A 15,880-nucleotide genomic window follows, 5' to 3' on the forward strand; every position below is an offset into this window, starting at 1 on the left:
TTAATAAAGATCGCTCTTGGCAAGAGTGGAAATTGAAAGGCAGTAAGTAGTTCCGGAGATCTAAGATTTTGGCTTGGACTAGAGTGCGGCTGGAAAGGAGTTAGTCTTGTTCAGCGCCCAGCGAGCAGAACTTGTTGGACTGTAGGTTGAGAGGGGGCGAAGGAGACATTAAGATTATCTTCCAGGCTTGGGTTCTTGAGCAAGGGGCAGCAGTGCCATTTCCTGAGATGGGGAACACTGGGCAAAGAAGGGTTGGCGGTGGGCAGTGAGATAGTGAAGGCCAAGGAAAAATAAAAGATAGTTAACAAAAATGTTATTTTTCCTTCCCTCTCATTTCTAAATGGAGACCATCTGCTTCCTCTTATGTTGGAAATTTCCGTAACTTCAAGTACAGAATAAATCCTTCTCCCTAGGTCAAAGTGGATGTTCAACAGATATGTTAATTAAATTGCTGGAGGAAGAAGTTCACTCTCTGAACCACACTCTCTGAATGGCCACACTCATGCCCCTTCTAGCTTGGCTTTTGTTGTAAAAATGGTTGCGATTTCTCTGTGCCAAGCAGTGTGCTGAGCACTTAACATACTTTTTTTTTTAATTTAATTTTCACAACCTTAAGAAGACGGACATTCTTTCCCCTCTTCTTTCTAGTTCTACTACCGCGGACTCGATTGATTAATTTGCTCGAGGTCACATTAACTAGATAGTAGTTTCAAGTATTTTACCCTTCATTGTTCTGATTACTCCACAGTAGGGAAGAGTGGTTCTTAACCTTTTTTGTAGAGTCATAGATCCCTTTGAAAATTCAATGAGCGTTGTAAACTCCAGGGGAGGAAACGTGCAAACACCCCCAAGAATTTAGATAGAATTGCCTGGGGCTCCACTTTTCCTGAATTACTCGTTTAGCCAATTTGCCCATTCTTGAGCAGGAAGTACTGCCAGGGTTTGATTCCTTGCTGTATAGTCCAAGTGGATGCATTCTCACAAAGTATTCTTTCTAAAGCTCCACTGAATTGACTTTATGCCATCAAAAGCAAGTTACTCCTTGAAAAGCACTCAAGAGAATTTACTCACACCAACACAAATACAAATGCCTAAGTGCAGGTAAAAACACGGTAATCGAGTCATTTCAATAAGGAAAGTGTCAGAAACTTGCTCAAAGGGGACCATACCAGATTGGTATTTCACGAGAACTACTTCCTCACCGAACCCTTGCCTGTCTTCCTTTGCAAAGAAATGTCAACATTATATTTCCGCTCGCCTACTCCCGTTTTTCTCTCCACCTCACTTTCACTCATCCTTGAAAAGATCTTGTTATTCTGTGCAATCATCGTGTCGCTCAAGAATGTCCCATGGTATCCAATACTTGGAACCCATCCGTGAAAACACGTGAGTATTTGATACTTTCTGGCTAGTTCTTTCCCCTTTTTTTCCGTATCCTGATCCCAACCAGGTGTCTCCCGAACTTCCCGTCGCCGACGCCGCTTCCATCAGCAGGTACTTTGTGGAACACCAACTCTGTAACAAGGGTCGAAGTGCTGCGGGCAGTGTGGGGAGGAAACCTCACGGTTGTTATGGAAACCTGAACCAAAGAGACAAGCTGGGGACGCCAGCCCGGCGGTGGGATGCTCCCCGACGCCCCCAGGGAACTCCAGATCGAATTTGGAACCGGACCGCGAACACGGAAGCAGGCAACCATCTAGTCGGCCGGCCGAAAACCTGGAAAGTGGATTTCCTCCACGCTCCCTCCCGGAAACTCCTCCCGGGGCTAGCAGCCCCTCTCACTGAGCATGTGCAGGCGGCTTTGCGCATGCTCTGTCGAGCTCCGCTTCGGTTTCTGTTGCGGGACCCGCGGTGTCTCCTAGCGCAACCGGAACTGTCCGTGGCGGAGCCGTCCTTCCTCAGCTGCCGCGGTCTTGTAGTCGTCTCCAAGGCTGCCCGTCCCTCCTTCCCTCTTCAGCCCCTCGGCTCGGCTGCCCTTCCCCCGAAACAGCAGTCATGAGCGCGAGGCTGCCGGCGTTGTCGCAACCTCGGTGGCCGGGGCCGCTGCTACTGGTGCTGCTCCTGCTGGAGGCGGCCCCAGGCCCGCGTCCGGGCGCCGCCTTCTACCTCCCCGGCCTGGCGCCCGTCAACTTCTGCGAAGAAGAAAAAAAGAGTGACGAGTGTAAGGTGGGTGAGGCCTGGCGGACCTTGAGTGCTCTAACCGAAGGGGAGCCTTCCTTTACCAGGGAGCTGAGGTCCGAGAGGAAGGGGGCGTAGCTGGGATAGGTCTGGTGTCCCGAGAAGTGCTTGGGTTCGGCCCGGCCGTGAGTCGGAGGTTCTGGAACGGCCTTTGAGGGTAGATTCTGCGGGACTCGGTGGGCCTCAGGCTCGCCTCCCGTCTAGAGGTCCGGGTAGCACGAGCAGCTGTATTTAGTTTGCCTGGAAACAGGGACTTGGTGTGTATGGCGCTCTGTTGGAGTTGGGTGCATGCAGGTCAGCAAGCATTCCACGGGTGCGTGTTCGCTCACAGCCCTGTGTCACGCACTCCGAGAAGTGGACGACCAGGTCTTCTAGTTACTTTTTATTTAATTGCTTCCCGTCCTATTCTACTTTCTTGGAACTCCTGGTTGGTTTTGAGAGCTTGTTTCTTTCTGGGACATTGGTATTGTAGCTTAACGCTTAGCAGTTCGTTCCTTATTTGTGAATTATAACACCCGGAACCGCATAAACTGCATTGGTTTAAAAAAAGAAAGAAAGAAAGAAAGAAAGAAAGATTGCTGTAATAGTTGAGACCGTTAATTTCTATCTTTTAAGTTTTTTTTAACATGCAAAAAATGCACAAGAGCCCACCGGTTAGTTTTTCAGAGAGTGTTTTAAACACTTAAAAAGAGCAGATGACAGGAGAAACGCGTTTTCTTCCTAGGGCATATTTTGAAAACTTTGATCTCTTACAATTTTTACACGCAAGGTTTTCAGTTTAACTGCTAGTGAAGAGTCATAAGTCACTTACTTTTAGGTTATTCGATACAGAGCATCACGATTTACATAATTATTTTAAGTTGCTAACACTTAGCATTGGGGCGTGAGGATCTCTTTGAAACCTTTAATAATTTTAACAATTCAAATAATCGTTCGGCAAACTTTTACAGTCTATAAATAGGTTTATTTACTAAGTTTGATTTATTTTTAAAAGCTGGTGTTTATTTTATTACTGCTAGCTTTACTGTAGCTATGAATTTCAAGCTTATTTTAGGGCATTAAATAAGCTATTAAATTTTTCATAGCATTTTACAGTTTGTTTTAAAATCTTGGATCTCTCAAAATGTCTAAGGATCTTTAAAGTTTACTCAAGTCAGCAGTTACCACTTGCATACTGTAACTCTTGTGCCCTGCAGTGCAAGAAGCTTTCACTCTTTGAGAGTTATGATTGAAAGAATATATAGTGCTTACAAGCTGATCTTGAAAGCACACTGGTTTTTCTGTTAAATATTTCAGTAACCAACCTTTAAAACCTAGTGTTTCATCTTTAAATTTAAATTTAACGACAACCTTGTATTGTATTCCTGGTGCCTTAGAGACAAAAAAAAAAATATTCCTGTCTTCTGAGGGACCTCAGAGTAAAGGACATAAGTTTATGAACAGATTACTGAAATCTGATACGTTATAAAAGATGTATGTCCAAAGTGCTTTAAAACACAAATGAGGAAACATCTGTGGATTGGAGTCTTTAGGGGAAAGCTGCAGAAAGGAAGTCCATTTGGAATGGACTTTGGAAGATGAATATGAGTGAAATTCACAGGTGATCTGCCTCTTAGATGATTTTTGGTTTCTCAACAGGGCCTTTAAGTAGCTATTTCTGAGTTAACTTGCGGTTAATTTGGGGGAGTCTTTTGGGATTTTTAATTTTCAAAGCTATAGAGATAAAACAACAAGGCAAAACGTTTTTTTCTGAAATGTTTGGATTTCATCTTTGTTACTAGCTGCTCTCACCTCTTGGTCAATGGAAACAACTCTTAGAAGAGCAGAAAGCTGTACCTTTAGCATTTTTCCCCTACAATTTGACTAACTGGGATAGAAAATTTAAAGTAAACTTTAGTGTATCTTGTTGCCTTTCAGAGAAGAAAAACAGTAAATAGAATTTTCATTACTTCAGTCAGGGTGTTAATTTTTTCCTCATATTTCATATTTAAGGAGGACAGTCATGTATATACTGTTCAGAAGAGCTGAAGGGAATTATTTTTAAACTAAATAATGAAAAGTAAAATGTTACGAATGGGAAAAATTTCCAGAAGCTACTGTTAGCATAAGAAATCAGGAGTTGGATGAATTGGGTAGGATACTGATACTGTTTCCATCAGTTTTTCCATCTGTAAGATAGGGATAATCCTATTTGCTTATTATTTACTCCCCTTGAAAAGTGTTTTTTGCATTTATTAGCGAAGAAGCACAATATTTGTCAGTTGTGATATTATAAAACATTTATTAGTATAGAGATAAAAAAGTATGTCATCAGCATTGTAATTTTTATAATGTAGGCATTACATGTACAGTGTCCTGCATTTAGCTCACTATGTATATTGAAAGACAATCAAAAGAACCCTGAGGATTTGGCCATTTTCTCCTTTCAAAATTATTTTATGTCCAAATTATTGGCAGAGAAAAAGGAGTCCATTGAACATAAAATACTATTTATATTGCTCTAACTTCTGATTTATGATATTTATATTAGCCTTTGTAAATACTGTGACTGTCTTCTGTGGGTTCCTTTTTTTCTTAAACTTACTATCACTACAGGCACATGCTTTTGAATATTAACATAGTGCACATTCTTACTGGTTTTTATTGGCCATAATAATATTTTATTCTATTTACTGTACTGTGGTTTGTTTAACCGCATATAGGCAGTTTCTTGCCTGTAGGGCATTGAGATTGGTCCCAGTTTTTTTCTGTTATGAATAATTTTGCTAGAATGTATTTAGCAGGAATTACTTACATATTCCCAAATATAAAATTGCTAGGTCAGAGGCAAGAAGCAATTTTATAGCTCTATTTAATATTGCCAAGCTTCTTTCAAAAAAGATAGGTTTGGGGGGGAAAAAAAAGCTAGGCTTGATTTATAATGCCTTAAGCTATATGATACCCTGTGTCTCCACAGTATTTTATAATGTTTATTGTTGTAATAGCTGTGTGGTGGTATGGGAAACATTAACAGTTTATTATTTTTGTTGCTATTAAGGTTTCTCTTTTAATTTTTTTCTGTTATCTATCTTGTATTACTAGTTTTTGAAACCATAGTAACAAAAGGATTGAACAGTGGTGGTGTTTTCCTCTAGAATCCATTTAACTTCCTTAAAATCAAGGGACAGTATGTTGATTGCAATAAATAGAATAAAGCCCTGATTAGAAGTTAATAGGTCTTCACAGAGTAAAATGTGCAGTTCTGATCTACCTCGTAAGAGTTTTGATCGTTTCAGTTAGTGGCTGAATGCTGTTAGCTTTAGACTGGTCTGCAGTGTGCTGAGTGGCGTTGTGGTGGCAAATAGCTGATGAGTGCGTTTACCGTTGCTGCCTTTAACTTTCAGTTAATTGTTGGCTTGTCATCATGAATTCAGATCGAACAACTAAACTCTCCAGAACATCCGCCACTTTTTTACTGTTTGGTGTATAGATTGTGTTCTTGGATGAAAGATTAAGAATTTCTTTACGGGGGCGCCTGGGTGGCTCAGTCATTGGGCGTCTGTCTTACGCTCAGGTCATGATCCCGGGATCCTGGGATCAAACCTGCATGAGACTCCCTGCTCAGTGGGAATCCTGCTTCTCCCTCTCCTACTCCCCCTGCTTGTGTTCCCTCTCCTCGCTGTCTCTCTCTGTCAAATAAATAAAATGGAATCTTAAAAAAAAAAAATTCTTTCCTGTCCCATAAGGAAAAATGACAAGATATACCCCCTGGTGTTTAAAAAAATGTTTAAATGAATGTATAACAATTTTTTAATAAAAAGGAAACTTAATCAGAATCATACTTTTTAAAAAATTGTATAGTTGACACACAATGTTACATTAGTTTTAGGTGTGCAACATAGTAATTGGACAGCTTTACAACTCTCATACAACACTATTACAGAGGTATTGACTATATTCTCTATGTTGTACTTTTCATCCCTGTAACTTATGCATTCCATAACTGAATGCCTGTGTCTTCCACTCCCCTTCATCCATTTTGTCCAACACCACATCCCCTTCCCCTCTGGCAACCACCAATTTGTTCTTTTTATTTATGGATCTGTTTCTGCACTTTTTGTTGTTGTTTATTCCTTTGTTTTGCTTTTTAGATTACACATATGAATGAAATCATGCAATGTTTATCTTTGTCTGAGTTACTTCACTTACCTTCTTAGTATCATACCCTCTAGGTTCGTCTATAGTGTTGCAGATGGCAAGCTCTTACTCTTTTCTTATGGCTGAGTAGTATTTCTGTTTGTGTGTGTGCGCCTGTGTTTACCACATTCTCTTTGTCCATCTGTCAGTGGACACTTAGGTTGCTTCCATATCTTGGCTATTGTAAATAATGCTACAATACACATAGAGTGCATATGTATTTTCCAGTTAGCATTTTCATTTTCTTTGGGTAAATGCCCAGTAGTGGAATTACTGGATTGTATGATATTTTCATTTTTGGAGGAACCTCTCTCCTGTTTTCCACAGTGGCTGCACCAGTTTATATTCCCGCAGCAGTGCACAAGCGTTCCTCTTTCTCCACATCCTTGCCAACACTTGTTTCTTGTCTTCTTGATTTTAGCCATTCCGACAGGTGTGAGGTGGTATCTCATTGTGGTTTTGATTGCATTTCCCTGATGCTGAGTGATGTTGAGCATCTTTTCGTGTGTCTGTTGGCCATCTGGATATCTTTGGGAAAATGTCTATTCAGGTCCTCTGGCCATTTTTTTAATGGGGTTATTTTGTTTTTTAGTATTACGTTGTATGATGTCTTTTTTTCTTTTTAAAAATATTTATTTTTGAGAGAAAGAGCAAATGCAAGCGTGAGCCGGGGCGATGGGGGGTTAGACAGGGAGAAGCACACTCCCTGCTGAGCAGGGAGCTTGATGGGGACTCGATCCAGGACCCTGGGATCATGACTTCAGCCGAAGGCAGATGATTAATGATTGAGGCACCCATGCACCCTATGAGTCTTTATATATTTTGAATATTAACCCTTTATCAGATCTGTCTTCTCCCGTTCAGTAGGTTTTCTTTTCATTTTGTTGATGGTTCCTTTTGCTGTGCAAAAGTTTTTTGGTTCAGTGTAGTCCCATTAGGGTTTTTTTGCTTTTGTTTCCCTTGCCTGAGGAAACATATCTGTATATATATTGCTAAGGTTGATGTCAGAGAGATCACTGCCTGTGTTTTCTTCTAGTTTTGTGGTTTCAGATCTCACATTTAAATCTTTAATCTATTTTGAGTTTCTTTTTATGTATGGTACAAGAAAGTGGTCCAGTTTTCCAAGCACCATTTATTGAAGAGACTGTCTTTTCCCCGTTGTAAATTCCTGCCTCCTTTGTTGTAGATTAATTCACCATATAGGTGTGGGTTAATTTCTGAGGTCTCCATCCTATTGCATTGATCTGTGTGTCTGTTTTTGTCCCAGGATCATACTGTTTTGATTACTATAGCTTTGTAGTATATCTTGAAATCTGGGATTGTTGAATCCTTCAGCTTTGTGCTTTCTCCAGATTACTTTGGCTCATCAGGGTCTTTTATGGTTCCATATGAAGTTAAGGTTTTTCTGTTCTAGTTCTGTAAAAATTACTAATGGTTTTTTGGTAGGTGTTATGTTGAATCTATAGGTTGCTTTAGGTGATACGGACTTTTTAACAATATTCTTCTAATCCATGAGCATGATATATCACTACCTTTTGTTTGTTTCCTCTTCGGTTTCTTTTATCAGCGCTCCATAGTTTTCAGAGTGTAAGTCTTTCACATCCTTTGTTAAGATTATTTCTAGGTAGTTTATTCTTAGGGGTGTAATTTGTAAATGGCATTGTTTTCTTAATTTTCTTTCTGCTACTTTGTTATTAGTGAATAGAAATGTGACAGATTTCTGTATATTGTGTCTTGCAACTTTACTGAATTCATTTATTATTTCTAATAGTATTTTGGTGGAGTCCATAAGGCTTTAGGTATAGTATCATCATCCATTACAGTGACAGTTTTACCAAAGTAGTACTTTTAAATGTTCTTTCTTGGTAATTATGTTTAGAAATGTTTAATAAATTATGTGTCTGTTGTTTTGGGAGCAGTTGCCTCTAAATATGGAAAAAGTAAAATTTAAGAAAACCCATTTCTAAATATTGCTTTGAACAGTGTATTTTACTTGTTTTAATTTGACCATAGATATAGTGTGAAGATTTTGAAATATGTACAAAAATACAATTATATTTGAACTTATTGGTAGAATTGACATATATTTACTTAAGTGGTGTTTAGTTTCACAGTACCAGAGTTTTCTCTGGAATAAGAGATTGAGTCTTAGCTTCTGGAAACTAATTAGTGTGTGTGGGTTACTGATAATGTTTCAAATATGAAATCTGGCATTGGAATGACTTTAATGATGATAAATTCACATTCCAACAATTGTTTTACTTTGCTGTGAAAAGAAGTATGTGGAGCTTAGAAAGTTCGCTTTCAGAAATGAAATTTTTTGAATAAAATTATTTTTAAAATGAGATTGTTCATGATAGTGGATCTGAGAGCTGGGATTGGGAAAGCAAGCAAGGTCAGTATGGATAAAATACTGTCCTGCTGCTGTTGGCTGTCCACAAAGGGAAGCCCTTCCAAAGGTGTATTTTTGAACATCTGAAACGGAGCCACAGACATGTGCTTTATGCCCCCCCACACACACATAAATTCTAGAGACTGTTCTGTGCTTTGTGGACCTTAGAGCCCAGTTCTTGAAGCTCTTAATTCTTACTCATCTTTGTACTTTTTAAATCAGTGTCTGCTTAGTAAGTGTCGTAGTGAATCATAGTTACTTCAGATGTGCTCTATGCGGTTATAAGGTCTTCCTCTGTTGCCATTAAAATTAACTAAGTATTGATGAAAGGCTTTGGAGGAACCTTTCGAAATATATTTTCTTTGCCCTTATTCTCAACTTTCAAACCTATTTATCTCCTATGCTAATAATGATAATAATAAAGACTACAGTTTATGTACCTTGTGGATGCCTTCGCTAAGCCTCAGAACAATCCTCTGATGTGTCAGTTGGGAAACTGAAGCTGAATGAGACATAGTCACTCTCTCAAGTGTGTGTACCGGTAAGTGGTGACGCAGAGATGCAGGTTCCAAAGCACCTGATTCTGAAGGCTGAGCTTGTCATACCCTGTTGGGGTACTGCTGTGTCTTCTATTGCGCATACTCTCTGCCTCTCCTGCCTCACCCTGGCGGTCGCTGGCTGCTGGTGATCCTTCACGTCCACAATTGGTGCAGTTTTAACCTTTGTAACCAATTTTTAAGTAGTCAGATTTTTTTTTTAATTAACATACAATGTATTACTTGCTCCAGGGGTACAGGGCTGTACCCTGTATGCACTCACCATAGCACATACTTTCCCCAATAAGTAGTCAGATTTTATATTTATTCCTTTCTTTGATACAATCTAAAGTTGAAATTTTGTTTTTCAGTGAGATGGGGATAGAAGGGGATAACTTAGAGTTCATGAACATACATTTATGAGTTCCCAGCATTTCCATTGGGATTGTTTTATTGTGTCTGGGTTAAGATTTCCTTCTTCGGAATTTTTCCCACAGTAGACTTCTCTAGTATTAACCAGTTGAAATGTCCATAGTTTTCCTTTTCTATGGCTGTGTCTTAGTATCTCAGAGCCTTTTGTCACTTGCTTTGATTCTTGTTCAGAGTCACCTTTCTTCTCTGTTTCTTTCTACTCGAAAACCAGTTGTGGTTGTGGTTGGAACCAATGTGATGGCAGGTAAAGTGGAATAAAAGCAAAAACAAAGGAACAAGGAAATAGGGGGAAAATGCAGCCATGTGGCATGGTACACATGGCTTAAAGCAGTAACACAAAGTGTAGCTGTGACCAAAGCAGAGATCAGATGTAGAATGGGTAGGTTAGGACCAGAAAAAAAGTTGTACATCTGGGAGGAGACGGATTTGACGGGAGACCATAACACTCTAAATTAAATAAACCATTTCCGTAAAAAAATTTCTTAGGGTGGGATTTAATTAGTCTTCCTTTGTGTAAATCTTGCTTTAGAATTTCCAGTCTTGCTTTAGGATTTATCTGTAACTTCCTTAAAAAGCTTAATGTGGCTAACAACTTTCCATGCTTGTAATAACTCAGTTTGGGATACTTTGAAAGCAGGAATGTGAAGTAAGTAACCTTTAAAGCTCTTTTTAGTTATGTCAGTGATATTTTGGAGTTGGCTGACTCTATTTAAGGCAGATTTCCAGAAGGAGATGTACTTAATTAATTTTTGGATGGGAAATAAAGATATTTGGTGGAAAGTGACCGTAAAAACAAATATGTCCTTTTATAGCACATTGCTATTTTAATTATTAAAAAAAAAAAAAAAACCAAATCCCTTGGGATTTAGTAACTACCCAAGAATTTATAAATAGCTTTGTCACTTCTTTTACTTTCTTGAATGTATGTCTTGTCTCTCCATCTGGATTAGAAATTCTTCAAAGGCAAGTGTTCATGTCTTTTGTATTATTATATCACTTCATAATGTCTAGTATTGTGGCCATTAAATAAATGTGTAGAGTGAATGATTTTCTCATGGTTGTTCAGGATTTTTTGTTCTTTGGGAATGTTTTTCAGTTTTTATGTACATTGCATATTGTTTCCTCCTACTTAATACTTAATTTGCAGTTACCTTTCCTACTCTAGAACAGCTTTCCCCACTAAATTTTACTCTTTTGTCTTTATTTTGTATTGCTTTGATTTGGCTTCTGTTGTTTTTTAAAGCCCTTTCTTTTTCCAACTTTTAATTATGATGGTCTTCAAAATTCAGTAAAGTTGACAAAATAGTATAATGATCACCTGTATATCCATCTAGACCTCTAGAGCCAACTAATTGATTATATTTTTCCTATATGCTTTATCTGCATATGTGTTTATATTTTTAGGGATGAATGTCATGATGTCTGTAGCATACTTTTGCCTTTCATTAAATTACATAAACTCACTAGTGGTCTCATTTCCTTTCTCCTTCCAATTTTCAACATTTTCTCTACTGCCATATTACAAGGATCTTGTTCTTTATAGCCTTTTGTCACTTGCTTTGATTCTTGTTCAAAGTCACACTTCTTCTCTGTTTCTTCCTACTCGAAAACCGGTTGTGGTTGGAACCAATGTGATGGCAGGTAAAGTGGAATAAAAGCAAAAACAAAGGAACAAGGAAATAGGGGGAAAATGCAGCCATGTGGCATGGTACACATGGCTTAAAGCAGTAACACAAAGTGTAGCTGTGACCAAAGCAGAGATCAGATGTAGATCTCTATTTATTTATTTATTTATTTGAGAGAGAGAGAGCGAGCGCGCGCGTGCATGTATGCAAGTGAGTGGAGAAGGTGCAGGAGAGGGAGAGAGAATCTCAAGCAGCCTTCACAATCACACAACCCTGAGATCATGACCCGAGCTGAAACCAAGAGTCAGACGCTTAACAGAGCCACTCAGGTGTCCATACAAGGATCTCGTTCTTAAAATATCATTGAAATTTCCTTGTTTCAGTGTAAGAGTTGACATTTAAAATATAGAGTATTATAAATGTAGCATATTTACAAATACATTGTAAATTGTTCTCTTCTTTGTTAAAGATATCGTTAGTTGTAATTTGCATTCCTTAGCATGTTGTGAGACAATAATTCTTAAATTTTCAGATTTTCACAATTTAAAGGAGGAATGAAAGTGCTACAAAAATAGGATGAATTGAATATCCAAAGTGTGTTTTGATTAGTTCACTGACTAGTAAATATAGGTCCATAACTTAGTGGTGATATTTTTGATGGACTGACTTTTTTGTAAAAGGTAAGTGTGGAAAAATGACAGAAGAGACAAGAAGGAAGAGAAGTAGAGGACCGAGAGCAGCAGATATTGAAAGCGATGGTAGTGGCACTTGAGTTTCCTCTCTTTTTTTTTTTTTGAGTTAGCAGTCTAGCTTTTGAACTTACTTCCTTGTCTTAGAGCAAGAATCCCTAGCTCTTAGGGTTATTATGAGAATTGTGCTTGATAATTACCATCTTCCTCTTCCCTAGACTAATAGCTAGGAAAGAGTAATGAATAGGCATAAACAATAGATCAGAAGACTGTTGTCTTAATGTCCTTTTATGGGAGTGGAGAGGCCCTCAAGGTTATCCTTACGCTGGTAAATACTCAGATTCAGAAATGTCTGTCTTCTCTGAGATAGTAATAGTAGCAGTATTTATTTAATCGTTTACCTTATAGTTGTTGTGTACCAACTATAGACCAGCTTCTATATTCTTAACTGTTTTATTATCACCTCATATATTTCTCACATTCAAAATTGCTACTTGATCAAAAGCACATTTTATTAAGAGTAAATTTAGGATTTGAAACAAATTAAGCAGTCTGGTGCTATGCTGCCTCCAGACTGAAGTTATGTTCCTTACTTGTTTATGTGTTGTGTGTAAAAATTAATTTTGTTTTTAGGTGAAAGATTTGCAAGAATTGTTCTTTGGAGTTAGCTGTTTTGGAAAAATTTGTGGGCAGCCCCTGATGATATAGACATCCTTATAGATCACAAAGCAAGGCTAAAACATATGCTTGTTAACACCTTTGTTGTTAGGAGTAAAATGTAAAGCTACTTCACCAGATTAGGAAAAGTGGACAGATAAGGTAAATTTAATGGGAATTTTATATTAAAGGGGAGAGGGAAAGTTGAGTAGGGGGAGGGTCAGGGGGTGGGGGGAGAAGCAGACTCTACTGAGCGTGGAGCCCCACATGGTGCTTGACCCCAAACCCTAAGATCATGGCTTGAGCCAAAATCAAGAGTTGGACACTGAGCTGACTGAGTCACCCCAGAGCCCCTAGCTCTAACCACATCTTAAATGACAAATGGCCACATGAGTATTTGACAGTGCAGATAAGAATATGTCCATCATTGCTTCATTGTTGCATAACAGTAAATACTTAGTGCTTTGTACCAAGCACTGCTCTTGAAACTTCTCAAAACTACTCAAAGCAGGGGTTATTATTCCATTCTACAAAGGAAAAACTGCATGAAGAAACTTACCTAGGATCAAACAGCTAGTAAATGTCATAGTCAGGATTTAAACTCAGGCAACCTAGCTTCAAAGTCTTTGTTCTTGGGGCACCTGGGTGGCTCAGTGGGTTAAGCCTCTGCCTTTGGCTCAGGTCATGATCTCAGGGTCCTGAGATGGAGTCCCGCATCCGGTTCCCTGCTCAGCAGGGAGCCTGCAACCCCCCCCCCCCCACCGCCTGCCTCTCTCCCGACTTGTGATCTCTCTCTGTGTGTCAAATAAAAAAATCAAATCTTTTTTTTAAAAGTCCTTGTTCTTGATCACTTTGAGGTTGAGAGGAAGGATAGTTTTAATCGTGGCACAAGGGATTTAACTTCTGTGATGAAAATGTGGCACTTACAGATTTTGAAACTCAAAACCTAGACAGTTCCATAGAATATAATAGCTGTGTTTCTTCCTAGAAAGAAATCTAGAGATGTGAACTGGTTTAGCTTTTTAGGGACCCTTCAGTCTTCAAGAAGAAATATTAAATAGGGGGTTTAGATTCTGAAGTGTGTTCATAATAGTATTGACCCCTTATAATTAGTGAAAATTATTTTGGCAGAGTAAGCCATCAACTGGGAATTTTGCCTTCACAACAGTTACTTAATTTGTGTTTATTATTCAAGGATTCTGTAATGTCTAAATGTTGTGTCCCATTATCTTTTTAGCTAAAATAACTCATGACAACGAATATGTTATATAAGGAGACACAGTTTAATTTTTGTATATGTTTGAGATAGGATTGCCATTGAGTAATTTCATTTGCTTACAGTTTTAGGGGTTGTACTGTTATTACTGCTGTGTATAGAGGCTAGTGTCTTATCTTCCACTGTATATCAGCAGTATTGGGTGAGGATTTATTTTAGCAGATGAGCAGTGTAGTTTAGGCATTACCTATTCTGAATATCATTAAATTCATTTGCCTTTATTCATTTAATAAATATATTAGCACTTCTTGTTTTAGTCACTGAAGTTAACTCATTTAATCCTCATATACTTTTCTTTCTCTCTCCAAAATAATAAGTAAATAAATGAATAAATAAAAATTGGGGGGAAACAAAAAGAGGGGCTCCTGGGTGGCTCAGTCAGTTGTTTCTGAATCTTGGTTTCAGCTCAGGTAATGATCCTGTGGGTTGTGAGATGAGCCCTGCATGGGGCTTTGCACTCCGGGAGGAGTCTGCTTCAGGAGCCTGTCCTTCGGCCCCGCCCCGCTCGCACACGTGCTCCTCCTTTCTCTCTCTCTCTCTCTCTCTCTCAAATAAATAAATCTTTAAAGCCATTACTGCAACTATTAAAAATATTTTGTTGTAATTTAATTGCATATAAGTCTACTCAGTGAATGGATTTATAGGAGAAATGTTTAAATATTATAAAATTCTACCTTTCAAACATGTCAAATTCTTTTTCAGTTCTAAGCATGACTTAAGTTTTGATCTCTGTTTATTTACGTTCTAATTCTGTGTTCCTTCATTTTCAGGCTGAAATAGAACTATTCGTGAACAGGCTTGATTCAGTGGAATCTGTTCTTCCTTATGAGTATACGGCGTAAGTTTTTCAGCTTAGTTTTTATATAAAATTTTATTGACTCCTCAGAATTTTGTAATTTTAACAATTTATTTTCTTTACAGTTACAGACGAATTCATACATATTTTAAGTATGTACAGGACCTGAAAACGTTTTTTAAGGGATAGTCTTTATTTCCAAGGTAGAGTTAAAATTTGAAATATGATCTTTTTCAGTACAGTAGAAGCATCAACTAAACAATGGATGTTTTTTTTTTTGAATGGACAAAAAGGCATTGTGTTTTCTTTACATTTTTTAATTATAAAAAGCCCCACACAGTTGCAAACAAAATTCTTATATCCCACATAATCCCCAGAAACAATTCCTTTGTTTTCTGCTCCTCCACATTTTTTCTCTGCATATTCTAATGTATGTAACCACTTCTATACATTTTTGTTTTAAACAAAAAGTGGTTTTGCATCTTTTTCTCACTGAATCTATTATAGGTATCTTTCCATGTTAATACGCAGCTACAGTTACCATAGTCCTTTTTGTAGCTGTTTATTCTTTTTCTTAAGATTGATTTATTTCTTTCAGAGAGAGCATGAGCAGGAGCAGGAGCATGAGGGGCAGAGGGAGAAGGAGAGAGAGTCCCAAGCAGACTTTGGGCTGAGCGCAGAGCCTGACTTGGGGCTTGATCCCACAACCCTGAGACCATGACCTGTGCCAAAACCAAGAGTCAGACAATTAACCAACTGCGCTACCCTGGTGCCCCTTGTTTTTGTTTTCTTTCTTTTTTGTTTTTCTTAAAGTAAGCTGTCACCCAGTGTGGCTTGAACTCATGACCCTGAGGAGAGACCAAGAGTCACAGGCTCTACCAGCTGAGCCAGCAAGGTGCTCCTGTTTATTATTTCTTTGTAGAGATTATATAGAGTCGTGTATGGTTTGTTTCACTAAGTCTTTGTCTGTGAACGTTTGATTATTTTCATTTTTTGATACTATAAAAAATGCTGCATAAATATGCTTTGACCGCTATATATCATGTTGAGTATAAAGCATAGTTCTTACATTTTAGTTGGCTTCTAAATTTCTGTGGTATCTAGAAGTTTCAAAAGAAAATAG

The 15,880-nt window shown here is 38.3% G+C and overlaps 1 protein-coding gene across 1 annotated transcript in view; it reads left to right on the plus strand.

The window, feature by feature from the left end:
• Positions 1-403: 403 nt before the first annotated feature.
• The window catches only part of TM9SF2 (transmembrane 9 superfamily member 2), a 61,523-nt gene continuing 46,046 nt past the window's right edge, over positions 404-15,880 (plus strand). Inside the window, exons 1-2 of the mRNA XM_082700822.1 lie at positions 404-2,166; positions 14,732-14,799. Coding sequence (XP_082556948.1) covers positions 1,996-2,166; positions 14,732-14,799 — 239 coding nt within the window. The 5' untranslated portion in view covers positions 404-1,995. The remainder of the gene's footprint in view (positions 2,167-14,731; positions 14,800-15,880) is intronic.

The sequence above is a fragment of the Mustela nivalis genome (assembly GCF_964662115.1).
Source record: "Mustela nivalis genome assembly, chromosome: 15".
In the NCBI taxonomy this organism is placed as follows: Eukaryota; Metazoa; Chordata; class Mammalia; order Carnivora; family Mustelidae; genus Mustela; species Mustela nivalis.